This window comes from Piliocolobus tephrosceles, chromosome 21 (assembly GCF_002776525.5).
Source record: "Piliocolobus tephrosceles isolate RC106 chromosome 21, ASM277652v3, whole genome shotgun sequence".
Classification (NCBI taxonomy): domain Eukaryota; kingdom Metazoa; phylum Chordata; class Mammalia; order Primates; family Cercopithecidae; genus Piliocolobus; species Piliocolobus tephrosceles.
This window is the reverse complement of record NC_045454.1, coordinates 6,408,834-6,436,475: the sequence shown is the minus strand read 5'-3', so window position 1 is coordinate 6,436,475 and position 27,642 is coordinate 6,408,834. Positions and strand designations below refer to the sequence as shown.

At 42.2% G+C, this 27,642-nt stretch overlaps 2 protein-coding genes across 8 annotated transcripts in view; one reads left to right on the top strand and one right to left on the bottom strand.

Moving 5' to 3' along the window:
• ZNF649 (zinc finger protein 649) overlaps window positions 1-529 on the bottom strand; it is a 37,283-nt gene extending 36,754 nt beyond the window's left edge. For all 3 annotated transcript variants that reach the window (XM_023182380.2, XM_023182379.2, XM_023182381.2), the window contains exon 1: window positions 16-529. The gene's annotated coding sequence lies outside the window, so the exon portion shown is untranslated. The remainder of the gene's footprint in view (window positions 1-15) is intronic.
• ZNF613 (zinc finger protein 613) lies at window positions 305-27,197 on the top strand. 5 transcript variants are annotated; one of them, XM_023182373.2, is made up of 6 exons: window positions 305-707; window positions 2,858-3,023; window positions 19,311-19,514; window positions 21,781-21,907; window positions 22,188-22,280; window positions 25,558-27,197. In XM_023182373.2, the coding sequence occupies exons 3-6, from the start codon at window positions 19,500-19,502 to the stop codon at window positions 27,174-27,176; spliced, it is 1,854 nt and encodes a 617-aa protein (XP_023038141.1). In that variant the 5' UTR covers window positions 305-707; window positions 2,858-3,023; window positions 19,311-19,499; the 3' UTR covers window positions 27,177-27,197. The 5 variants fall into 5 exon arrangements, with proteins under 5 accessions (XP_023038141.1, XP_023038143.1, XP_023038142.1 ...); XM_023182375.2 differs by lacking the exon at window positions 2,858-3,023 and having other exon boundaries at window positions 19,389-19,514; XM_023182374.2 differs by lacking the exon at window positions 2,858-3,023.
• Window positions 27,198-27,642: the final 445 nt, after the last annotated feature.

Sequence of the window (27,642 nt, the reverse complement as noted above, 5' to 3'; positions counted from 1 at the left end):
GGCTGCTCTCCTTACCTGCACTGGGCGGTGATGTCCCTCAAACGTAAATAAGGTTCCAGCTGGTCGCTGTTTTTTCACTTTCCGTTGACGGGGTGAACAATATCCTCGTACCTCAATTGCTTCTCCACACGCTTTTTGTCCTCAAAAATCTTCCTCTTGTCCACGTAGTTAGAAGCGTTTTCGCGGTATATGACTCAGGGTGCGATTGCGCTTTTTCCTCAGCGGAGACAGCGTTTTCACTTGTACGGACACCTAACTTCTAAGATGGCCGCGCCCATTGTGTCATTCCCGTCATTCTTTGTGCAAAGCGGATGACTTTTCTCCCCAGCCCGCTAAGGTGCACGTAGCCCATGCCGTGTTTGTCTTGGCTAAGCGCGAGCCTCTAAAAATAAATGAAACTTGAGCGCAGGATTTAGGTGCCAAAATATGGGGTTCTTCACGGTCCCGAACCATCCCTGCATACTTGGGCAGAGAAGATCCACTTTACCTTCCGTACATGCAGGATTCAAAGATGGCCGCCTTCAACATCCGTGAGGAGAGGACGCGAACTTATCACCGCCCAGTCGCCCGTGCTCCGTACACCTGAAACTTCAGACCTTCGTCGGCCGCCGTAGGCCGGCTTGGAGGCTGTGGGAGGGCCCAGAAGTGGAAGAATTCAGGAAAAGTGCGGGCTCTGGGAAGTGTCGGTGGGTTCCCCGGAAAATCAGGTCTGTGTGTGGGTCCGTCTGTCAGGATGAGGGGAGGAGGGTGTCTGTGGGCGTCCGTTTAGTGCGGAGTCGTGGAGTTTGTGGGGGAAGCTGGAGCAAGTGGGAGTCGGGATATTGGGGTCGGGGCGTCTCTGGATTCAGCCCTGAGGGATCCCAGTGGTCAGTGGTCAGTCTGTCGAGAGCAACGCCTGGAAGTCCGTGATCAGGGTTTGGTGCCTTTGCGGGTCATTCTGTAGGGCTCGGTGGTTGAGGACTGACGTGAGGAGTGGTTTTTGTCAAGGAAAACGGTGTCTGCCGCGGATTCGGGATTTTATTTTTTTATTTTTGAGACAGGGTCTCGCTCTGTCACACAGGCTTGAGTGCAGTGGCGCAATCGTGGCTCACTGCAGCCTCCATCTCTCGGGGCTCAGGTGATCTTCCCACCTTAGCTTTCCCGAGTAGCTTGGACTACAGGTGAGCACCACCACGCCTATCTATCTATCTATCTATCTATCTATCTATCTATCTATCTATCATCTATCTATCTATTTACTTATTGCAGAGATGGGGGTCTCACTATGTTGCCCAGGCTGGTCTCCAACTCCTGGCCTCAAACGATCCTCTCACCTTGGCCTCCCAAAGTGCTGGGATTACAGGCGTGAGCCTTTGCTCCAGGCTGTAATCAGGATTTAATATGTGACTCAGTGAGGAGGAGCCCGGGTTCATGTGAACCTGGGTGTGTGGTCCAGGTTTTGGGATTAATCTTAGGGGGTGTGACCAGTGTTAGGGAGGTCTAGATGTGAGAGTCGTGGAGACACTTGTGAAGGCTGAAACCTTGGCAGCCGGGACATCCTGATTGGTGTGTGTGTTGAAGTCCAACAGTACATTCCCTCGCAGTCCCTTTTAAGTTTCTCTGCAAGGACTGGTTTACAGACCTCATTTGACTTCTCACATCTCTCCTTCCTCTCATCCTGGTAAATAGGAAACCTTGGGGAAGATCAAAGATTAATCAAATCTGGCGCGGTAGCTCACACCTGTATTCCCAGCATTTGAGAGGCCAAAGTGGGCGGATTGCTTGAGCCTAGGAGTTGGAGACCAGCCTGAACAACACAGCCTGTCTCTCCAAAAAATACAAAAATTAACTGGGTGTGATGACACATGCCTGTAGTCCCAGGTACTCGCAGGCTGAGGTGGGAGGATCACCTGACCCTGGGAGGGTCTAGGCTGCAGTGAACTATGATTGAGCCACTGCACTCCAGCCTGGGCAACAGAGTGAGGCCCTGTCTCAACAGAAAAAGAAAGAAAGAAAGAAAGAGAGAGAGAGAGAGGAAAAAACAAAAGAAGAAAATGATAAGGTTTCTATTAAAGACAAAGATTTTCGTCCTTCTTCCTCAAGTTTACTGTGTGAATGTATGTATACACACACATAAATATTTTATTTCAGGTTCTGACACAAGTAAAACAACATCTCTCTTATCCCAAAATGTGTTCCCCAGTAATGACTTTTGATAAGATTTTTGTATATTTCAGTTTCAGTTTTCTATGCTTGATTTTCACAATTCAGATAAACTACTGAAACATTGGTATAATTTGCCTTATTTAATATTATATTATAAATGTTCTTATAGTAAACATATCATACCTGTTTTTGTTTAAAAAATTTTTTTTAAGATTTCTGTAATAGTATACCATCAAGAGGCAAAACTGCACCATTGCGACTTGAATCACTAAGTATATGGATATATTTAGATAGAATTTTAAGACTTAAAAAGTTCACTTATCACTTTTAAGAACCGGTTATGATTCTGTGTTTACCCAAACATGTTTCTCCCTGACCCTCATCAGCACCTTGGTTTTTAATTTTTTTGCAGTTGTAAATTGTGTGTTTTTATTTTTGACCTTTCTGTTCTCTTCCAATTTACTCTTACATAGAAGAGCAATTAGTTTATAAAATATTTACATTGTTTTTGGTCACCTTACTGAGCAAGCTTCCCTGTTCTCCAGGTTACAAAACTTTTCAAACATATAACACGATTTAAAGAACTTTACAGTTGAATACCTGTATGCCTACCACCTGGCATACCATCATTTTGTTGTGTTTCTTTTATTATGTATCTATCTGTATATCATCCTTCTACTCATCATTAATCCATCTTTTTTTCATTTTGTAGAGATGGCATCTCACTATGTTGTCCAGACTGATCTTGAACTCCTGACCTCAAGTGATCCTCTCTCCTTCGCCTCCTAAAGTGCTGGGATTCCAGGTGTGAGCCACCTCACCTGGCCACATTTATCCATCTTGTAAAATATTGCTTTGCTTTTTTGGGGCATTTCAAAGTAAGTTGCAGACATTCATACATTTGCCCCTAAATATTTTAGTAGGTTTATCATAATTAAGTTCTACTGACAGCTTTTCCAAATTACAGGTCTATTAGTCACATACTGTATAATTCAGTGGCTTTTACTATGTGCAGCCATCACCAAAGTCAATTTTAGAACATTTTCATCACTTGAAAAGAAGCCCCGTACCCTTTTGTTTCCACTCCCTATGCCCTACCACTAAGTACTCACTAATCTACTTTCTGTCTCTATAGATTTGCTTATTTTGACATTTCTGTTTTCTTCTAATTTACTCTTATTTCATTTCATGTAAATGCCACAATATAGTATGTGGTCTTTTGTGACTGGTTTCTTTCACATAGCATAATTTTTTTTTTTTCTTTTTTAAGACAGAGTCTTACTCTGTCACCCAGGCTGGAGTGCAGTGGCGCAATCTCAGCTTACTGCAACCTCCACCTCCCAAGTTCAAGTGATTCTCCTGCCTCAGCCTCCCAAGTAGCTGGGATTACAGGCACATGCCGCCACACACGGCTAATTTTTGTATTATTAGTAGAGACAGAGTTTCGACATGTTGGTCAGGCTGGTCTCAAACTCCTGACTTCAGTTGATCGCCCGCCTCAGCCTCCCAAAGTGCTGGGATTACAGGTGTGAGCCACTGTGCCCGGCCTACATAGTATAATGTTTTTAAGGTTTGTCTGTGTTGGAGCATATATCTGTACTTCATTTTTTTTTAATGCCAGAATAGTATTTCATGGTATGGATATAGCACCTTGTATTTACCCTTTTATCAGTTGATGGACTTTTGGATTATTTCCCCTTTTTGGCTATTATAAATAATGTGCTATAAACATTTGTGTGTAAGCTTTTACTGTTTTTATTTCTCTTATATATAAGCCTAGAAATGGAGTTGCTGGGTCATATGGTATGTTTAACCATTTGAGGAACTACGAGACTTTTCCAAAGTGGCTGCACCATTGAACATTTCCACTAGCCATATTTCGGGGTTTCCATTGCCACAATATACCCGCCAACACTTGTTATTTTTGGTTTTTTATTGCAGGCATTCTAAATGGGTGTTAGATGGTATCTCATTACGGTTTTGATTTGCATTTTTATGAAGACTTATGTTGAGCCGCTTTTCATGTACTTATGATATACGTAACTGAGGTACCTGTATTTTTACTAAATATAGAATTGTTAGTATTTCTAATAGCTAGATAGCTCCATTTCACTGGATGTGTGTACTTCTAATCAGCCAATTAATCCTCTGTTAATAGACCTGAATCCTTTAGATCAACTTTGCATGCATGTGTTACTATATCCTTTGCAAAAATTCCCAAGGTGGGTTTTGGGTTCTAGTAATATCTCCAGTGAAAGTATTTGTTATGCCCAGACCGTTTATTCCCCAAAGAAGACCACCAGAGTCCAGAGTCAAAGCCAAGCAGCAAGGATCTTTATTGCAAGTTCGAACTTGGTCCCTCCGTTCCATAACATACAAGAGGGCCTCGAACAATGCGTGCGCTCGCTTTTTATAGCCCGATGAAAACAGGATATGTAAGGTTACAGAGAAACAAGGGAATTCTTTAGGTTACAGCATTACAATTGGTTAACATATTAAGTTATACATTTAGCAGTTATCTATTGGTTCCTGTGCTTTCAGTACAAACGGTACTCTCCAGGTGGTGTTTGTACTGGGCCCTGGAAGTTTGGAATGTTTACACTGGGCCCTGGAAGTTTGGAATGTTTACACTGGGCCCTGGAAGTTTGGAATGTTTACACTGGGCCCTGGAAGTTTGGAATGTTTACACTGGGCCCTGGAAGTTGTGATGTATGGAGGAATGTGTTAGTGTTGGGCCCAGGAAGCTGAGAAGTGTGTCTGATTCCTTTCATATTCAATGCAAAGTGTTATTTCCAAAATTGTTTAGTCACTTAATACTGACAAAGAAGTATGTCTATTTTGGAATGCTTGCAACTTTTAGATATGAAATCATCAATCTGAATAAAAACTTATTTTTTTATATATGTTCAATTGAATCTATAAAACTGTCACTCTTGCTTAGTCATATAATTTGTTTCCTCTTCTTTAATATTGATGATTTATACTTGATTCTTTATCGAACTAATTGGGTAGCATTTCCAGAATAGTTAAAATAGTGATAATGATCCTGTACATCTTTGATACTGCTCTTCACTTTAGAGAGTGTGCTTTTATAGTTTCATAGAACTTTTTTTCTTCATTCATAGAACTTTTATAGGATATATTTAATTTTTTGAATTGAGGTAAAATTCACAAGACATAAAATTAATCATTTTAAAGTCAACAGTGCAGTGGCTCTTAGTACATTCACAGTGTTGTACAACTACCACTTGCAGTCACTTCACATTCTCCCCTCCAGTAGACCCTGGAAACCACCCATGTGCTTTCTGTCTCTTTTTGTAGAGTGCCTGATTCTGGCGCTGTTCGGAGCGCCACTTGTAACCGACCACAATCCCTGGTGGACTGAACAAAGCGGGGCAAACGCTAGAATAAAAGACAAAGACAAAACAGTATATTTGGAAGAAGGGGTCGGGGCACCTTGCCTCTAGTGGACAAGGGCCCTGAGCTTTATGCAGCCCTCTGTATTTATTAGGCAAAAGAGATAGAGAGAAGCAGGGGGCGGGGGGGTTGGGGGAGAGGCAGGTGATTATTGAGTAATTGTCAGTCGGGCCTTTGGTTCACAGCAGGCTTGTGAGACTGCATTCCTTTAACAATAGGCTCTAGATGTCCCCGTAGATAGCCTCAAGGAGCCTGGCGCCAGGGAGTGATGGCCCTCAGCAAACTTTCTGGGACAGGTACAGAAGCAAGTTTGCCCACATTCTGTACTTAAGATAAACAGTTCGCTGTTTGATCATGTAGCCTGCAGTGGAATGCTGAGTTGATCACCATCCCTTTGGCCTTTTCAGCTCCCAACATTTCTTTTTTTGAGACAGAGTTTCACTCTTGTTGCCCTGGCTGAAGTGCAATGGCTTGATCTCACCTCACCGGAGCCTCTGCCTCCCGGGTTCAAGCAATTCTCCTGCCTCAGCTAGGATTACAGGCATGTGCCACCACACCCGGCTAATTTTGTATTTTTAGTAGAGACTGGGTTTCTCTATGTTGGTCGGGCTGGTCTTGAACTCCTGATCTCAGATGATCTGCCCACCTCAGCCTCCCAAAGTCCTGGGATTATAGGCATCAGCCACCGCACCCAGCCAGTGTGCTTTCTGTCTCTATGCATTTACCTAATCTGGGTATTTTATATAAATGAAATCATATAACGTGACATTTAGTGTCTGATATTTTCTTTTTTTTTTGAGACAGTGAAGGGGTGGCCTGCCCCTCCACACTTGTGGGTGCTTCTCGTTAGGTGGGACGAGAGACTTGAGAAAAGAAATAAAGACACAGAGACAAGGTATAGAGAAAGAAAAGCGGGGCCCAGGGGGCCAGTGCTGTGTTTTCAGAGGACCCACACTGGCACCGGCCTCTCTGTTCCCTTAGTATTTATTGATAATTATCTTTACCAGCTAAAAGATAAGGGAGTGGCTAGAAAATAGGATCATTGTAGGGAGGAAATCGGCAGTAAGACATAAGAACAAAAATCCCTGTAACATGAATAAGTTAAAAGGAAAATGCTGTGCCTTGAGATGCATATGCGAACATCTCCATAAACCTTTTAGCAGTATTGCTCCAGCAAGCCCCACCTTATTCCTAAAGGCGGTTTTCTCCTTACTCAGTAAACAAAGCACACAATGGGTTTTACCCGGAGATGTTCCATTGCCCAGGGAGGGGCAGGATTCTTAATCAGCAAGCTGCCTTCAGGTACTTGTTTAACAAAGACACATCCTGCACAGCCCAATATCCATTAAACCTTGAGTCACCACACCACATGTCTCTTGCAAGGACAAAGTTGGGGGTAGGGTCACAGATTAACAGCATTTCAAATACAGAACTAAATGGAGTCTCTTATGTCTACTTCCTTCTATATAGACACAGTAACAGGCTGATCTCTCTTTTCCCCACATTTCCCCCTTTTCTTTTCAACAAAACCACTATTGTCATCACGACACTGAGATTACATACTTCACAAAGTAACAGAATATGACAAAGCAAATGGAGACTGGACGAGATCACAGGATGGTGTTAAAATTAAAATTGTGAATGAAATTTTGGGCATGCATAGTGATTGATAACATCTTATCAGGAAATAGGGTTTGAGAGCAGACAACCTGACTGACCAAAATTTATTAGGTGGGAATTTCTTCCTCCTAATAAGCCTGAGAGCACTACAGGAGGCTGGGGCTTATTTCATCCCTTCGGCTTCAACCATAAAAGGCGGCACGCCTCCAAGGGGGTTGTTTATAGGCCTACCCTTAGAGCGCATTCTCTCTCTCAGGGATATTCCTTGCTGAGAAAAATAATTCAGCGATCTCTCTCCTATTTGTGTGCAAAAGGAGAAAAGATATGGCTCTGTTCGTCCGGCTTACCGGCGGCCAGTTCAAGGTTACCTCCCTTGTTTCCTGAACATCGCTGTTATCCTGTTCTTTTTTCAAGATGCCCAGATTTTGTATTGTTTAAACATACATGCTCCACAAACAATTTGTGCAGATAAGGCAATCATCACAGGGTCCTGAGGTGACATATATCCTCTTCAGCTTACAAAGAAAATGATGGGATTAAGAGATTAAAGACAGACATAAGAAATTACAAAAGTAAGCCGGGCGCGGTGACTCAAGCCTGTAATCCCAACACTTTGGGAGGCTGAGACGGGCGGATCACAAGGTCAGGAGATAGAGATCATCCTGGCTAACTCGATGAAACCCCGTCTCTACTAAAAAATACAAAAAAAAAAAACCGCCGGGCGCGGTGGTGCGCGCCTGTAGTCCCAGCTGCTCCGGAGGCTGAGGCAGAAGAATGGCGTGAACCCGGGAGGCGGAGCTTGCAGTGAGCTGAGGTCCGGCCACTGCACTCCAGCCTGGGCGACAAAGCGAGACTCCGTCTCAAAAAAAAAAAAAAAAAAGAAATTACAAAAGTATAAATTTTGAAGAACTAATAAAATGTCCATGAAATCTTTATATTTTATGTTTTTTTGTTGTGGCTCCAGCCAGTCCCTCTGTTCAAGGTCTCTGACTTCTCGCAACATTTTCTCTCTCTTTTCCTCTATACAAACGTGCCATGGCGATGAAGGCTTGTTCATTCTCTCGATTTTGGCGCAGGATTCTTCGACTGGTCCGGCACACTAAAAACAAACTGATTAAACAGAGTCACATAATTCCAAAATTTACTACAGTAGAGTTCCCAATAGACTTAATCCAAGTGGTGGTGTTTAATCCATAAAGATTTTTTGCCACTTGATCCCAAACTAAATCTTTTGATTCTATGGAAATCTCCTGGGGCAAGGTTTCCCTTTTGGCCTAAATTTTAATGATCTTTGATAAGAAAAGTCTTGTAAGTAGTTTATCTGTGGTTTGAGTGACATTCCGCTTACCATGTGATAAGTAAACCTACTGATGGGATTGAGAGTAGGTACTTCTACCAACCAATTTTGGATAGCAGGCATTAGACATCCTGGTGCTTTCCCTAGACATATAGGAGGATAATGATACCCAATGGAAATATTTATCATCATTCCTTCTTCCTCCGGTTTGGCAGGGCAATGATCATCTGTGGGACCAGGTACCCACACACTATTATTAACATATACTTCAATAGGATTATCCATCCGTGTGACTGCCCGAATTAAGGGCGGGAAAGGCACATAAGCCCAGTAGGTATGATTAGCTGCAGCTGCTACTGCAGGCATGGGGAGACTTACCACTGTTGATAGAACCATTAAAGCTGCAAACAGCATTTTTTCTGAGGTTTGTGTCACCTTTGTGCTAGCTAGGCTTTTTCTAGCTAACAGTGTCAGCTTCTTCAACTGTGCCCAGGTTGGCAGCTCTGCCTTCTTGGTGCATGGTGTCTTCATCTGTTCTTCTGATATCACCACTTGATTCATCCTGCGAGTCAATGGTGCTCGATTGCAGTGTTTCCGTCTCCGTGGAGGCGCTTTTCTTTGCATCTCCGATGGGTTCATTGTAGAACTTCAAATGTCTAGTGGGTATCCAAATAGGAAGCTGATTTTCTCCTGGTGAAACACAAGCAAAGCCTCTTCCCCAGGTTATCACCTTCCCTGTTTCCCATGTCTTATTTTTGTTGTCTTTCCACCAAATCAGTTTTCCTTCGTGTGGGCTGTTCTTTTTACCAGTAGGATGTTGTTCTGCAGAAGTAGTAGTCTGATTCCTATAAATGTTTAAAAAATTTAAAGTATAGAGTGCTAGATTAAGCTGCATCTGAGGAGAAGTACACTCTTACTGTCTCCCCCTTCTTTTTGTTTAACTAACTGAGTTTTGAGTGTTCTATTAGTTCTTTCTGCTATGGCCTGTCCTTGGGAATTATAAGGAATTCCTGTTGTATGTGTAATATTCCACTGATTTAAGAATTTTTGGAAAGCTTTGCTACAATAACCTGGTCCATTGTCAGTTTTAATTTTTTCTGCGACTCCCATTACAGCAAAACAAGATAATAAATGCTTTTTAACATGGGAAGTACTTTCTCCTGTCTGGCATGCTGACCATATGAAATGTGAATAAGTATCAACTGTTACATGAACATATAATAATTTTCCAAATGAAGGTACATGGGTAACATCCATTTGCCATAATGCATTAGGACACAGACCTCTGGGATTAACTCCTGCCTCTTGAGTGGGCAGGTGTAGCATTTGACACTGGGTACAATGTTGTACAATATTTTTTGCCTGTTTCCATGTGACATTGAATTTGTTTTTTAACCCTGCTGCATTTACATGAGTCAAAGCATGAAGTTCTTGTGCTTTTATGAATGCAGAGGATACCAGTAAATCAGCTTTTTCATTAGCTTTAGTTAAAGGTCCTGGTAAATTAGTGTGTGCTCAAATATGAGTAATATAAAATGGGAAATTCCTCTTTCTTACAGTTTGTTGTAACAAATTGAATAGCTGGTTTAACTGATCATCCATGCTATATTTAATTAGAGCTGTCTCAACATCTCTTGTAGCCTGTACTACATATGCAGAATCTGATATAATATTAACAGGTTGATTAAAATCTTCTAACACTGTAATGACTGCAACCAACTCTGCCCTTTGAGCTGATTGATATTGAGTTTTGATTACTCGCTCTTTTGGCCCTGTGTAAGCTGCTTTTCCATTGCTGGAACCATCAGTAAATACTGTCAGAGCACTTTCTAAAAGTTCATGTCTGGTAATTTTAGGTAAAATCCAAGTAGTCAATTTTAAAAACTGGAAGATTTTTGTTTTTGGGTAATGATTATCAATAATTCCCACAAAATCAGCAAGACCAATTTGCCATGCACCAGAATTGACAAAGGCTTGTTTAACTTGTTCCTTGGTTAAAGGAACAACTATTTTGTCTGGGTCATTACCACACAATTTTATTATTCGTAATCTTGCCTGACCAATTAATGTAGCTATTTGATCCAAGTACAATGTAAAAGTTTTAATTGTACTGTGTGGAAGGAATGACCACTCCACAAGATCAGTATTTTGAACAATGATGCCTGTTGGAGAATGTGCAGTGGCAAAAATCAAAAGTTGGAGTGGGGCTAAAGAATCTATTCTATTTATTTGCGCTGACTGAATTTTTTTTTCTACTAATTTAATTTCTTTTGTTGTCTCTGGGGTTAATATTCTCCTACTATTTAAGTCTGGATCTCCTCTTAGGATTGAGAACAAATTTGACATGGCATAAGTAGGAATGCCTAGAGTTAGCCGAATCCAATTAATATCGCCTAACAATTTTTGAAAATCATTTAATGTTTTTAATGTGTCTTTTCTTATTTCTATTTTTTGTGGCTTAATTTTTCTATTTTCTATTTGCATCCCTAAATAGTGAAAAGGATCAGAGGTTTGGATCTTATCAAATGCTATTGTTAGTCCTGCGTTGGCAACCTCTGCTTGCAGAAATGTGTAACAGTCAATCTGTCTCTTGTTTTTGCAGTACATAAAATATCATCGATATAGTGAATGATATAACAATCTGAAAATTTGTCTCTAACTGGTTGAAGGCCTTGACCTATGAAAGTGTGACACATAGTTGGACTATTAAGCATTCCCTGAGGTAAAACTTTCCACTGAAACCTGGTGGCTGGTTCTTTATTATTTATAGCTGGTATAGTAAAGGCAAATTTTTTACAATCTTGCTCTGACAGAGGAATGGTAAAAAAGCAATCCTTGTCCGGGCACGGTGGCTCAAGCCTGTAATCCCAGCACTTTGGGAGGCCGAGACGGGCGGATCACGAGGTCGGGATATCAAGACCATCCTGGTTAACACGGTGAAACCCCATCTCTACTAAAAAATACAAAAAACTAGTTGGGCGAGGTGGCAGGCACCTGTAGTCCCAGCTACTCGGGAGGCTGAGGCAGGAGAATGGCGTAAACCTGGGAGGCGGAGCTTGCAGTGAGCTGAGATCCGGCCACTGCACTCCATCCTGGGCCACAGAGTGAGACTCCGTCTCAAAAAAAAAAAAAAAAAAAGCAATCCTTAAGATCAATTATAATTAAAGGCCAGTCTTTTGGGATCATGGCCGGAGAGGGCAATCCAGGTTGGAGAGGCCCCATGGGTTGAATTACAGCATTTACGGCTCTTAAGTCCATTAACATAGCCATTTGCCTGATTTTTTCTGAATTAGAAATGCAGGAGAATTCCAGGGTGAGAATGAAGGCTCAATGTGTCCCTTTTCTAATTGTTCCTTTGCTAATAAGTGTAAAGCCTCCAGTTTTTGCTTTGGTAGCGGCCACTGATTTACCCATACCAGTTTTTCTGTTTTCCAAGTTAATGGAATGGGTTTAGGAGGCTCTACAGTGGCCGCCCCTAAAAAGGATACCCTATTCCTTTTCTTTCTTGATTTTTCTCAGTCTCAATGGGGACTTTAATGCCATTTTCATTTTTTCCTAATCCCTTTCCTGGTATATATCCCATTTTAGTCATGATTTTTTGACTCATGGGGCTGTATAATGGAGCAGGCATAATGATTTCTGCACCCCATTGTTGTAACAAACCTCGACCCCATAGATTAACAGGAATTGAAGTAATCATTGGCTGAACAGTACTTTCTTGATTATCTGGCCCTAAACAATGTAAAATCATTGTACTTTCATACACTTCTGAAGTTGTGCCTACGCCGACAAGTCTTGTAACAGCCTTTTGTTTAGGCCAATTTTTTGGCCACTGATTTAAAGCAATGACAGATATCTGCTCCTGTGTCTACCAACCTTTCAAACTATTTTCCTTGAATAATGGCCTTACACACAGGTCTGCTCTCAGAGACCAGACTTGCCCAATATGCAGCCTTTCCTGCCAGATCAGTGCTTCCGAACCCTCCTGTTCTTTTTATCTCACTGTTTCCAATTTTAATATAAGGTAGGAGTAATAATTGAGCGATCCTGTCTCCTGGACTGGCACTCCAAGGAATTGAGGAACTAATAACCAATTGAATTTCGCCTTCATAGTCTGAATCAACCACACCAGTATGAATTTGAACTCCTTTTAGATTTAAACTTGATCTTCCTAAGATTAGTCCTACAGTCCCCTCAGGCAATGGGTCGTGTACCCCTGTGGGGATTTTTTGTGGAGGCTCCCCTGGAAGCAGAGACTGCTTGTATAGTACATAAATCTACTGCTGCACTGCCACTTGTGGCGGGGGATAATTGCTGTATTGTGATAACTGGCTTATTCCCTGAGCCATTTGGGACAGTGGGGGTTGTTGTTCCTGAAAACCCTGAGGAACAAAGGGTTGAATTTGGAATGCCCCAGTTTGTTGTGGGGCCTGAGGCTGGCCCCTCCTCTCGCCCGACAGTGGTTGCCCATTTTTATCAAATTTAGAACGACATTGAATACTCCAATGTTTTCCCTTTTTACATCTTGGACATAGGCCAGGTGGCCCTTTATCTGTTGTTGTAGTAACTTGAATAGTTGCATTTTGTTTATTTGAGACTAGGGAATTCTTTTTTAGATGACCAATTTGACCACAATTATAACATTTTCCCCCAAATGTTTTTACTTGTCCTCCTAAAGCAACTCCTGTGATTGCCTGAGCCATAAGCACAGCTTTATGCATAGCTCCTCCAATTCCATCGCAGGCTTTAACGTACTCTGAGATTACATCTGATCCTGCAGGAACCCTTCCTTTTAATGGCTTAATGACTGATTGACAATCCAGATTGGCGTTTTCATATGCCATCAACTCCACTATGACTTTACGGGCATTTTCATCGGTAATTGACTTTTGAGCAGCATCTTGAAGTCTTGCTACGAAATCTGGGTAGGGCTCTTTACAGCCTTGTCTTACTGTATTAAAGGAAGGGCAGGCGGTTCCTGGGTCTTGGATTTTCTCCCAGGCCCTAAGGCAGATAGCCCTGATTTGCTCAATGGCCTCATTTGGCATTATTGCTTGTTGGTCAACAGTGCTCCAATTTTGACCTATTCCTAATAGTTGATCTGCATCTATGTTAATTGGAGGATTGGCAGTCCTATTTCTTCGGGCCTGTACTTGTGCCCCATCAATCCACCAAGTCTTAAATTGTAAAAATTGAGAGGGTGAGAGTGAGGATTTTGCCAGAATCTCCCAATCATAAGGAATGAGTCTATGTCCATGAGCAATGGAATCTAATAATGTTCTCATGTAAGGAGAATTGGGTCCATACTGTTTTACTCCTTCTTTCATTTCTTTTAGCATTTTTATAGAAAAGGACTGATATCTGGCTTCTGCTACGGGAGGCTCTCCCTCTTGAGCCCCTTCTCCAGGTGGTCTTGCTTCTAATATTACTGGGAATTGCCACGCCTCAATATCTCCCTGTTTTCTTGCCTCATCAATAATTTTATGTATTGCACTACCCTGTGTACTAGGCGGTGCTGTAGGATTAAGTCTCATGGTGGGCGGCTGAGGATATGGTGCCCTGCCCTGTGGCACTGGAAATGTTCCTGGCTGTCCACACAGATTTTCTGGGGTCTGCCGATACTGCAGTTCAGCTGGCAGCCCATATTGATAGGCTACTGGCGGCTGGATCTTACTTTCTACCTGCTGATATTGTGGACATTGTATTTGGATTGGCATTGCCGTGACAGAGACTCTATCTTTCTCTATTCGATCTTTTTTTGGAGTTTGTACTTGTTTAACCTGCATTTGAGGTTCTAAGGTTGCAGGCATCTGAGCTGTTGTAAGAGGAGTTGGCCATCGTGGTTTAGACTCTGATGGCTCTGCTAATTCTGGATCTTTTTCCTCTAATTTTAACGTTTCAGGATATATTACCTCCTGTAATTGATTATTGTCAACATTTTGCGTTGACCGAGCCATTACCGGCTCTGCTACACATTTACAGTGTGAACTTTCCTTTCCTTTCCGGGATTCTATCCCTGCCTCTTTTTCACAATTTACTGCACAGCTTTTAGGGACATCGGAAACTGGAATGCTATCTTCTTCTGTTTGTAATGGTTCTAAAGCTACTTTAATAATGACCCAATCATTCCATACTGTAAGTGGGATGATTTTATCTTCCCTACTTGCTTGTTTTAATTCTTTGCCAATTTTTTCCCAATCTTTTAGATCTAAAGTTCCCTGTTCTGGAAACCATGGACAAAACTGTTCTATTGTTTGAAAGAGCATATTTAGATTTCTGGTAGACACTTTAACTCCCCCTCTTTTTAAGAGAATTTTTATAAAGCTGCGATAAGAGGCATATCTACTTTTAGTTTGCCCCATTGTTACCCTAGGTTCTTCCGAGCGCACAATCTTACTGCAAGGCTGACTGTAGACGTACTCAGGAGTCTCTTGTCGACTTGTCCTCAATGACCACGCTCCAGCGTACCTTCACCTTAGAGAAAAGCTTCCACGTCGGGCACCAGATGAAGGGGTGGCCTGCCCCTCCACACCTGTGGGTGCTTCTCGTTAGGTGGGACGAGAGACTTGAGAAAAGAAATAAAGACACAGAGACAAGGTATAGAGAAAGAAAAGCGGGGCCCAGGGGGCCAGTGCTGTGTTTTCAGAGGACCCACACTGGCACCAGCCTCTCTGTTCCCTTAGTATTTATTGATAATTATCTTTACCATCTAAAAGATAAGGGAGTGGCTAGAAAATAGGATCATTGTAGGGAGGAAATCAGCAGTAAGACATAACAACAAAAATCCCTGTAACATGAATAAGTTAAAAGGAAAATGCTGTGCCTTGAGATGCATATGCAAACATCTCCATAAACCTTTTAGCAGTATTGCTCCAGCAAGCCCCACCTTATTCCTAAAGGCGGTTTTCTCCTTACTCAGTAAACAAAGCACACAATAGGTTTTACCCGGAGATGTTCCATTGCCCAGGGAGGGGCAGGATTCTTAATCAGTAAGCTGCCTTCAGGTACTTGTTTAACAAAGACACATCCTGCACAGCCCAATATCCATTAAACCTTGAGTCACCACACCACATGTCTCTTGCAAGGACAAAGTTGGGGGTAGGGTCATAGATTAACAGCATTTCAAATACAGAACTAAATGGAGTCTCTTATGTCTACTTCCTTCTATATAGACATAGTAACAGGCTGATCTCTCTTTTCCCCACAAGACAGGGTCTCACTCTGTTGCCCAGGCTGGAGTGCAGTGGTGCACTCTTGGCTCACTGCAACCTCTGCCGCCTGGGCTCAAGCAATTTTCATGCCTCAGCCACCCTAATAGCTGGGTTTATAGGCGCACACCACCATGCCTGGCTAATTTTTTAACTTTTTATAGAGATGGAGTTTCTTCATGTTGCCCAGGCTGGTCTTGAACTCTTGAGCTCAAAGCAATCCGCCCGCCTTGGCCTCCCAAAGTGCTGGGATTACAGGTGTGAGCTCCTGCACTTGAGTGTCTGACATTTTCACTTAGTATGATATTTTTGTGGTTGTGGATTGTGTGCTGGGCTACTCCTTTAATGATTAGCCAGGGCATCTATAAACCTGCCTTACCCTTCACTTCCTGCTTGCACTGAACCTGTAGACATCAGCCAGAAGGAATGTTTACAGTCTTCTCAGGTCTTTTCTCAGCCAACATCCTCCCCAGTGCATGCATGTGGCTTTATAAATTCCTCAGTCTATACGAGTGCTTTTGAATGGCATGATTTCCCCAAGGCACTTTCCTCCTAGCTTTTTCTCTCAACCTTTCCTCTATGGCTCAAGTGTAATCTTTTGCCCTAGGCAGCTGAAGGTTGTTGTTCTGCTTCACAAAGTTTTTGAGAAATGCCCATTACTTTTCCTCCCTGAGTGAGTTCCAAAACAGGAAGGGGCCTGTTGCCTAGGTCCTTCAGGTAGTTAGAAAAGACAACAATCAATTTTTTATTTTTATTTTTGAGATAGGGTCTCACTCTGTCACCCAGGGTGGAGTACAGTGACGAGATCATGGCTTACCGCAGACTCAAACTCCTGGGCTCAAGTGATCCTTCCACCTCAGCCTCCCAAAGTGCTGGGATTACAGGCATGAGCCACTCCACCCAGCTAAACAAAACTATTTGTGAATGAAGTCTATTCTGTTCCCTCCAGGGCCTGAATCCAGGATCCCACATTGGGGATGTTGGCTGCAATCTTCAAGACCATCACTGAACTGGGGAGGGGGTGGAGCAAAGACAAGTAAAAATGGCACAGAGCTTTCCTACTATTTTTAAGTCATTGTTTTGTTGTTGTTGTTTGTTTTGTTTCTTTGAGATGGAATCTCATCTGTCGCCCAGACTGGAGTGCAGTGGCGTGATCTCAGCTCACTGCAACCTCCACCTGCCGGGTTCAAATGATTCTCCTGCCTCAGCCTCTTGAGTAGCTGGGACTACAGACATGTGCCACCACACTCGGCCACTTTTTATATTTTTAGTAGAGATGGGGTTTCACCACATTGGCCAGGTTGGTCTTGAACTCCTGGCCTCAAGTGATCCTCCTGCCTCCACCTCCCAAAAGTGCTGGGATTATAGGGAGGCATGAGCCACCGTGCCCAGCCAGTTGCCTTTTTTTTGATTCAACATTTGCTCTGTTGTTGTGAACCTTTGAGTATTTTTCAGAGTCCTGACCAAGTTTTTGTTTCGTTTTTTATTGTTTTTACTTGATTTTTTGATAGTTTTTTTACTTGAGTTTTTGATTTTTATGTAGAGGGACAGACCCTTGGACCTACCTACTCTGCCATTTTTACTCAATGAGATTTTCCTCCACAGTATACTTGATTTTGTTTTTTCTGTTGTTGGTAGTTTTAGAAAAGAAATAAGCTGATGCAAGTGCACCTTCAGTGATATCCTCTAATCCACCCCCTTTCCTCTCCTCCATCCCTAGGGATAACTATTCTCTTGAACTAATTTCATATAATACATGTTTTATTAAATGTGTACATATCCAAAATTAATATATAGTCTTGTTTTATGTTTTTTAAATATACTTTTCTTTGTTGTTTCTTTCATATGATGATGATTTGTGAACATGTCCTGTTTGGTAATGATGCTTTAGAATTTATGGAAATTTTCTTTATGGCTTCCTATACCTACATGAGTTTTCAGGAAATGTACTCCTCCAGGGAAAGGACGTAGCCACTGGAGCAAACAGGTGTGATTACATTCTCCAGAAAGCTCGTAGGGGTCAAAAGTGAAGTAGAAGCTCTTCAGCTATTCCTGGGAAAGGGGCTGTGGAAGCTCATGGGAGAGGAAGCCTTGCCATTTGAAATGCATACCCTGGATGCCACTGAAATGTTGCATCCACCGCCTCCTGCCCAGGAATATTAGATCATTTGGGTTCCACACCTTTCCACTGGTGGCATTCTAAGAAGAAAAGTGTGAAACATCTCTTGCCACAATTATGTGCTTCTGAGACTGCAGACGGAAGGGGAGCATTTGCAGCTGTGGGTTAGAGGATGCGTCAGTGCAGGCCCTGTGGGTTTGGAGCATGCAGGAGGGCCACCGGGCGCTTGTTACAATGATTCCATCCAGATAGAAGGAAAGCTCAGGTTGACTCCATCCAGTTGATGCTCTCACTATGTGAGTCTCTTACTTGAGTTTTAGAATTGGGCCTAAAGAAAGCCTCTGGGGCTGCCACTCTCTGACCTGCTGCTTTCAGGCCAGGGGTGTAGCATGCAGCCTTTCCATTTGTCTTTGTGCCGGTGTCACTGTTGGCCGTGCTGATTTCAGAAGGTCACATTATATGTCTGTGACACTGGCCATCTTCCATGATGAATGAAACTCCCTCAAGGTAGTAGCAAAGAGAGCTGAGATGTATGATGACAGTATGCGGTCCAAAGGAATTCAGAGTGGCTAAGGTCATGTTCTTGGACACAGACCGTGTCAGTTCAGATTTTACTTCTGCTTTTGGACAATATAGTTAAATCTGTAAGCCTTAGGTCAATATTGGAATGGAAAATAATGATTGATACCTTATAAGGATATAACGCAGTAGGTAGTAATGAGAAATCAAATAAGACAGTGTCTGCTTGGCTTAATACATTTGTCTTCAAACTGAGGCATGCCTACATGTGAGGTGTATGATGACTTTTGACCAGGCATGTGGACATGTGGTTTTAAAGAAATAAATATCAGCCGGGCGCGGTGGCTCAAGCCTGTAATCCCAGCACTTTGGGAGGCCGAGACGGGCGGATCACGAGGTCAGGAGATCAAGACCATCCTGGCTAACACGGTGAAACCCCGTCTCTACTAAAAAATACACAAAAACTAGCCGGGTGAGGTGGCGGGCGCCTGTAGTCCCAGCTACTCCGGAGGCTGAGGCAGGAGAATGGTGTAAACCCGGGAGGCAGAGCTTGCAGTGAGCTGAGATCCGGCCACTGCACTCCAGCCTGGGTGACAGAGCAAGACTCCGTCTCAAAAAAAAAAAAAAAAAAGAAATAAATATCTAAATCCTCACCTTCTCTGTCCTTTTTCTAAAACCTGATCTAAGAAGTCTCTTCGTGTTGCAGCATCATGTTGGCGCTGGTTCTCCTTTCCCAACTCTTCTCTCACAGTCACCCCACTTCCATGTCACAGAAGAAAGACGGTTTGTAAATGTATTGGTCATACATATAGAATGTTATATTTTGTTGCCCCAGGATTTGTTGTTGCCCCAGGGTGGGTAAAAACTTCTGGGGCCCCAAATACAGGGACAGTTAGAGATGGCCTTGCATTAAGGTGAGTACACAGCAGCAGTGACAGCACCTGGGCCTGCAGGGAATGTACACTCAAATAAATTTACTCTTCAGCCCGCAGTTCCTGACTCCAGGGGCAAGACACTTCAAGGTGAGGAGGAGGTTCCAGGACCTGGATACCATCTTTTGCAGGGATATAATTCACCAGAGACCAAGATTTCTAGCCAGAAATTGAGGGCAGCTCAAGGAGAGACTACAGACACAGCATCCTACTTACTGGCTATTTCCCAGTAACAGAAGAAAATGATCAAGTCCCAGGTGACTTTTGGTTTGTTTTATTCTTTCCTTCATCACATGATTGATTTCTGGAAGACTTTAAAAGTCAATTGAATTAAGTGAAAAATTATAAATTGGTAAACTAGGATTTGTGCATCAGTAAATTTAGATTTTAATTTCAACATTGAGGCAAAGTAGGATCAGGACTATATTGTTCACATGTGGTATCATAGAAAGATATTTGGTCTTTGTCTGCAGTTCCTGGCATAGAGCTTCTAAAACTCTTGGAATTTCCTGAATAAGGGTCTTTTTTTTTGAGACAGGGTCTCACTTTGTCACCCAGCTGGAGTGCAGTGGTGCAATCTCGGCTCACTGCAGCCTTGGCCTCCTGGGCTCAAGCAATCATCCCATCTCAGCCTCCCAACTAGCTGGGAGTGTGTGCCACCAGGCCCAGCTAATTTTTTGTATTTCTTTTGTAGAGATGGAGTTTCACCATGTTGCACAGACTGGTCTCTAACTCCCGAGCTGAAGAAGTCTGTCTCCCTTGGCCTCCCAAAGTTCTAGGACTACAGCTGTAAGCCACTATGCCTGGTGCTCTTTTTTTCTAGTGAGACTACCCTCAGTGGACCTCTAGGTAGCTTCAATATGGAGACTGGTTGTCAGAAAGACCAAGCCTTGATTAGAAGCTTGGAACTTTCAGTCCTACCCCTAATCTCCAGGGAGTAGGGAGAGGCTGGAGATTGAGTTCAGTCACCAGTGGCCAATGATTTATTCAACCATGCCTGTGTAACATAAAAACCCGTAAACAGCGGGGTTTGGAGAGCTGGGTTGGTGAACACGTTGAGGTGCTGGGAGGTTTGTGCATGCAGAGAGAGCATAGAAATTTATGCCCATACACCACCATACCGTGCCCTGTGCAGCTTTTCCATTGGGTTGTTCCTGGGGGTTGTAAATAAACCAGTAATAGTAAAGTGCTTTCCTGAGTTCTGTGAGTTGTTCTAGTAGATTATTGAACCTCAAGGTGGGTTGCAGAAATCCCCACATTTGTAGCCAAGGGACAAAAGTCTTTGTAACCTGGGGACCTCACACTTGTGACTGGTGTCTGAAGTAAGGTTGGTCTTGTGGGACTGAAACCTTAACCTATGGGTCTTCCAGGAGTTGGTGTCAGAATTGAATCTTGTATTTGCTCTTTCACAAACTAAATTGGTACGTGCTAGACCTTACCTATCCTCTGTATTTATTAATCTGTCTTTTATATATTGCATCATTCTGTCCTTTCGTTGCATTTTTGGTAGTTTTTTCAGATCTACTTACCAGTTCATTGACTATCTCTTCAGTTAGGCTGCTTACATGCCTGATAATGTAAATATAAATACTTCAAAACCATATGTGTGTGTATGGTTTTTGAATATTTTTTATTTTTTTATTTATTTATTTTATTTTTATTTATTTGAGATGGAGTCTCGCTCTGTCACCCAGGCTGGAGTACAGTGGCATGATCTCAGCTCACTGCAACCTTTGCCTCCTGGGTTCAAGTGATTCTCCTGCCTCAGTCTCCCGAGTAGCTGGGATTACAGGCATGCACCACCATGCCTGGCTAATTTTTGTATTTTTAGTAAAGATGGGGTTTTGCCATTTTGGGCAAGCTGGTCTCGAACTGCTGACCTCAGGTGATCCACCCACCTAGGCCTCCCAAGGTGCTGGGATTACAGGCATGAGCCACCATGCCTGGCCTATTTATTTATTTTTTAAGCCAGTCACATTTAGCAGTAGGGGGTAATAATACTTGTCTCTTGTTCTTTGGACATGTTTTGGAAAGATTCTTTTATTCCTCCTAACATATAAAATACACTTATTTATTATGTAATATCTTGTAGTGTTTGGAGTTTCTTCCTGATTGATTCTGATAGTGCACGTGAAGATTTATTGAAGATTCATGGTGAATAAAGGAGTATGCTCTATTCATCCTGATATTGCTAAAATATATTTAGTGTCTGGCAAATATGTGCTCAAAAAAAAAAAGAGGATTAGCAAGAGGATTAAATGATTGGTTCTTATAGAAACTTCTGATTTGTTAAATGATAGATAATTATACAACTACAGAATATTTTGCTAGAAATAGGTTTTGAATATAGATAGACTTTGGAGATGGATTTTGCCTCTGTGACAATGTATTTTTTAAAAAATCACAGCACCTAGATATATAGATGCAGACTATTTGATGAAAATGAGCAGAACAATGTCCTTCACATTGCTTCCATATAAATAAGAGAAATACTTCATATTAAGCAGGACTCTCTTATTACAGGAATCACTGACCCTGGAGGATGTGGCTGTGCAGTTCACCTGGGAGGAGTGGCAGCTCCTCGGCCCTGCTCAGAAGGACCTCTACCGGGACGTGATGTTGGAGAACTATAGCAACCTGGTGTCAGTGGGTGAGGACAGCTGCCCTGTGTCACTCAGAGAGTACCCAGTCAAAGGCCTTTGCTCTCTCAGCTTTCAAAAGCTGTGGAGGGCTTGTGGTGCTCTCAAGTGGTAGATCTGTCCTCTCCGTAGCCCCAGATAAAAGAGTATAATGTGCCCCCTTCACAGGGGAAATCCCTTTGCTTTGCAGACACATAAATTACATAGTTCCTAAAACAGAACATGGTCCCATGTTGATAGACCACAGCTTAATTCAGTGAGCCTAAGTTGTCTATCATTTCCTATGAACAGGGTATCAAGCCAGCAAGCCAGATGCACTCTCCAAGTTGGAACAAGGAGAACCATGGACAGTAGAAAATGAAATCCACAGCCAAATCTGTCCAGGTGAGTTCAGGGTGAGAGCCAGCAAGGAGGGTGGCTAGCAAGTCACATGATAGTTGTTCAGCAGTGTCTGAGCTGTCAGGGCATCTGAGGCTGTGTGGACAGGGCCTCCATGTATCCCTCTCCCCACACAAAAGCTCTTTCTCCTTCAGGTGTTTAGAGGAACATCTGCCTCTTTATCTCCTCTTGGATTTCATCACTGTTTATTTTTTATTTATTTTATTTTATTTTTTGAGATGGAGTCTCACTCTGTCACCCAGGCTGGAGCCCAGTGGTGCAATCTCGGCTCACTGCATCCTCTGCCTCCCAGTTGAAGCAATTCTCCTGCCTCAGTCTCCCCAGTAGCTGGGATCACAGGCACCCACCACTATACCCAGCTAAGTTTTTTTGTATTTTCAGTGGAGATGAGGTTTCACCAAGTTGACCAGGATGATCTCAAACTCCTGACCTCCGGTGATCCACCCGCTTTGGCCTCCCGAAGTGCTGGGATTATAGGTGTGAGCCACCACGCCAGGCCTCATCAGTCTTCATTTAATCTAGGTTTGATTTGTTTTTCTCAAGGTTTCTTCCTTTTTAGGATTCTCAAATCTCATCATTTCTTATTCCCCCATCAGAGCATCTCTACCTGTTCATTCTACTTCTCTTGCTATGAAATTCCTCCTTCCATGTCTGTCTCCAAAGAGTGATCTTGGATATCAGCACTCTCTCCTGGCCACTATACCTTTCTGCCCCTTTAGATAATGTTGAGTTTTTTTCCTAAGGTCTTCCCACACTATCTTCGACTCTGTGCCCTCTTAGTAACTTGGTCTGTTGACTTAAGTTCTTGTTCTCTATGGAGACTCTCAGATTGACATCTCCCCTAATATTTCCTAACTTACATGTTTGTACCATATTTTTTACCCACTTGCATGTCAACTACTTGAGTCGACCTGGCCATCATAGGGTTACCTTGAAACTTCCCTGCCTCCTCAGCTCCTGTATTTAAAGTCCTTGTTCTTTCAATTGATTTTTGAAGAATTCTCATTCTCTTTCCAACCCAAACCAGATTACTAAACCTCATGCCTGCTTTGCTTCAATTTTCTTTTGGAATCATTAATTCTGCCCATTATTTAGTTTCTCTTAAATTATATTGCTGGGCATATTCCCTTAAAGCTTTTCTGTTCTTACCATAGTCTGATGTCATTGAGTCCCAGTGAATCATAGCAGTCATATAAGATGGAAATTTCTCATCTGTCAAGTGATATTCTAGTTGAATCTCCATGATATGGTATCATCTTGCCTACACAGAGTTTGCTTTCCTTTTCCTTTTCATAAATTCAAAGCCAACTATATTTAAAGCACTACATTTAAAGTAGTCTCCCCAGTGTGTCCCATACTTTCCTTGTTTCATTGCCTTAAATATTTTTTGATAGCCTATTACATACGGGCCCTGACAGCTGTGAACATCTAAAACAACAACAAAATTCTTCTTGGAGATTATGTGCTAAAAGGAAGAGGCATGGAATTAATCAAAATGGATAAATGTCTTGTGGTGAAAAATGCTGGGAAGATCAATAACAAAGCATAATGAGGGATGACGGGAGTGGGAATGGGTCTTTGGTGAGATGCCTTTGAGCAGCTGTATGAGAGATGTGAGTACATCCCTCAGGTGAATTACCTTCCAAGTAGACAAAATAGCAGGTCCAAAGGCCTAAGGCAGGTGTGCGTTTGAGGAACTTTAAGGAAGCCTGTGTGAATACAGAGGAGTGAACAAGAGGGGCAGTGGTTGGAGATAATATGGAGTTTGATGGGATCTGGAGTTTGGGGTAGACAGGTCTATGACCTTTCAAAGACATTTTAATGACTTGATTTTTTTTTTTTTTTTTTTTTTTTGAGACAGAGTCTCTCTGTCGCCAGGCTGGAGTGCAGTGGCACGATCTCGGCTCATTGTAACCTCTGCCTCCGTGATTCAACCTGATTCAAGCAATTCTCCTGCCTCAGCCTCCCGAGTAGCTGGAACTACAGTTGCATGCCACCATGCCCAGCTAATTTTTGTATTTTTAGTAGAGATGGGGTTTCACCATGTTGGCCAGGATGGTCTTGATCTCCTGACCTTCTGATTTGCATGCCTCGGCCTCCCAAAGTGCTAGGATTACAGGCATGAGCCACCACATCCGGCCATTACTTTTTTAAAAAAATTATGAGATGAGGAAACATGAGGGAGTTTTCAGTAGAAGAGTGACATGATGTCATTTATATTTAAAAGGATCACTTTGACTACTTTGTAGAAAGTATACAGGAGAAGGCAGAGGTTGAAACCTGAAGTCCACTTGGGAGGCTATTGCTATAGTACCAGACAGAGTGATTCTCTTCCACCTAGGTAGAGGGGGTGAGTGTTAGTTAGTTGCAGAATACAGGAGTCCCCTGTTATCCGCAGTTTCTCTTTCTACAGTTTCAGTTACCTGCAGTCAACTATGGCCTGGAAATGTTAAATGGGAAATTCCAGAAATAAACAATTCTTAATTACATTGCTCACCATTCCAAGGAGCATGAAATCTTGCACCATCCTGCTCTATCCTAGAACAGGAATCATTTTTTCGTCCAGCATATCCATGCTGTGTACCCTACCCACCTGTGTCGCTTAGTAGCCGTCTTGGTTATCAGATCAACTGTCAAGGTATCACAGTGCTTGTGTTCAAGTAACCCTTGTTTTACTTGATAATGTCTCCAATGCTCAAGAGTGTGATGCTGGCCTATTATTATAATTCTTCTATTTCATGATTTGTTATTGTTAATCTCTTGCTGTGCCTAGTTTATAAACTTTATTATAGGTGTATATGCACTGTATAGGAAAAAACATAACGGATATAGGGTTTGGTATGATTCAAAGTTTCAGGCATCCATGGTTGGGGGGGTCTTGGAACATATCGCCCATAGATGAGGGATTACTATATATTTATAAAGGAGGACATATGGAATTTCCTATTGAAGTAGACAAAGGGTGTGAGACAAACATACAAATGAAAGATGATAGTAAGGTTTCTGGCATGAGTGTGAGCAGGAATTAACTTGCCATTTCCTGAGAAATTTACCTTGTTTATACACTGACTGCTTTTATTTTTTGTTTTCTTTGTTTAAATTATAATGGTTTATTCTTATCAAAGTGACAATAGACATATCTACTTGGAGTTTTTTAAACCATGGAAATAGTGTGGTCAGTAGAGCCAGCCTGTACAAAGCTATTTGTGAAACAGTTCTATTCCATGCTCATGCAAAGATTTATTATTCTCTTCTTTCCTAGAAATCAAGAAAGTTGACAATCGTCTACAGATGCACTCACAAAACCAAAGATGTCTGAAGAGAGTGGAACAATGCCATAAACATAATGCCTTTGGAAACATCATTCATCAGAGGAAAAGTGATTTTCCTTTAAGGCAAAATCATGATACATTTGACTTACGTGGGAAAATACTGAAATCAAATTTAAGTTTAATCAACCAGAACAAAAGGTATGAAATCAAGAAGTCTGTGGGGGTTCATGGAGATGGGAAATCCTTCCTTCACGCCAACCATGAACAATTTCATAATGAAATGAACTTCCCCGAAGGTGGAAATTCTACGAATACAAATTCACAGTTCATTAAGCATCAGCAAACTCGAAAGATAGATAAACCCCATGTATGCACTGAGTGCGGGAAGGCTTTCCTCAAGAAGTCTCGCCTCATCTATCATCAGAGAGTTCACACTGGAGAGAAACCTCATGGATGCAGTATATGTGGGAAAGCCTTCTCCAGAAAGTCTGGGCTCACTGAACACCAGAGAAATCACACAGGAGAGAAACCCTATGAATGCAGTGAATGTGACAAAGCATTCCGCTGGAAATCACAGCTCAATGCGCACCAGAAAATTCATACAGGAGAGAAATCATATATATGCAGTGATTGTGGAAAAGGCTTCATCAAGAAGTCTCAGCTCATTAATCATCAGAGAGTTCACACAGGAGAGAAACCACATGGATGCAGCCTGTGTGGAAAAGCCTTCTCCAAAAAGTCCAGGCTCACTGAACACCAGAGAACTCATACAGGAGAGAAACCCTATGAATGCACTGAATGTGACAAAGCATTCCGCTGGAAATCACAGCTGAATGTGCATCAGAAAGCTCACACAGGAGAGAAGTCATATATATGCAGTGATTGTGGAAAAGGCTTCACTCAGAAGGGAAATCTCATTGTACATCAGCGAATTCATACTGGAGAAAAACCCTATGTATGCAATGAATGTGGAAAAGGCTTCATCCAAAAGGGTAATCTCCTTATTCATCGACGTACTCACACTGGAGAGAAACCCTATGTATGCAATGAATGTGGGAAAGGCTTCAGCCAGAAGACATGCTTAATATCCCATCAGAGATTTCACACAGGAAAGACACCCTTTTTATGTAGTGAGTGTGGAAAATCCTGTTCACACAAGTCGGGTCTCATTAAGCACCAGAGAATTCACACAGGAGAAAAACCCTATACATGCAGTGACTGTGGGAAAGCTTTCAGAGATAAATCATCTCTCAACATACATCGGAGAACTCATACAGGGGAGAGACCCTATGGATGCTCTGATTGTGGGAAAGCTTTCTCCCACTTGTCATGCCTTGTTTATCATAAGGGAATGCTGCATGCAAGAGAGAAACGTGTAGGTTCAGTCAAATTGGAAAATCCTTTCTCAGAGAGTCATAGCTTATCACATACAAGTGATCTCATACAGGATAAAGACTCTGTTAACATGGCGACTGTGCAGATGCCTTCTGTGGCAGCTCAGACTTCGTTAACTAACAGTGAGTTCCAAGCAGATAGCAAAGTAGCCATTGTGAGCCAGCCTGTTGCCAGAAGTTCAGTCTCAGCAGATAGAAGAATTTGCACAGAATAAAAATCTTATGAATGCAATGAATGTGGTAGTGCTTTCAGTGATCAATTACATCTATGTCACAAAAAACACAGGAGCAAACTGTGATACATTCAAGGTGGAAAACCCTTGAGTAAAACCTTATGGTTGACAAGCATATACTCAAGAGAAAAATAGTATGAAGTAGAGACTGGGAAAGTCTTTTATGGGAAGATAGATCCTCTCATCAGTGACCATAGGTCACATCATCAGTGAGCTTATAGTTGGCAGAAATATAATGATCATGGAAAAGTCCTTGTTCAGAAATAATAGCCTAGTAGGTATCAGGGGGTTTTCACAGGAGAGAAACTGTTGGAAGACCTTCGAAGGCTGTGAATGTGGCAGGGTTGCTAGTGGTACATTCTGCGTTATCCTCAGAGGAAATCATAGAAATAAAACTATGAAAATAGTAACTAGAACATCTTCAGCAAAATATGAAAGAACACATGAG

Bases quoted from the DNA above. Each gene is read 5' to 3' on its own strand.
- ZNF613 (XM_023182375.2), top strand. The intron at 21,908-22,187 runs GTGAGGACAGCT...TCCTATGAACAG, and splicing joins TAGCAACCTGGTGTCAGTGG to GGTATCAAGCCAGCAAGCCA. The intron at 22,281-25,557 runs GTGAGTTCAGGG...CTTCTTTCCTAG, and splicing joins CCACAGCCAAATCTGTCCAG to AAATCAAGAAAGTTGACAAT.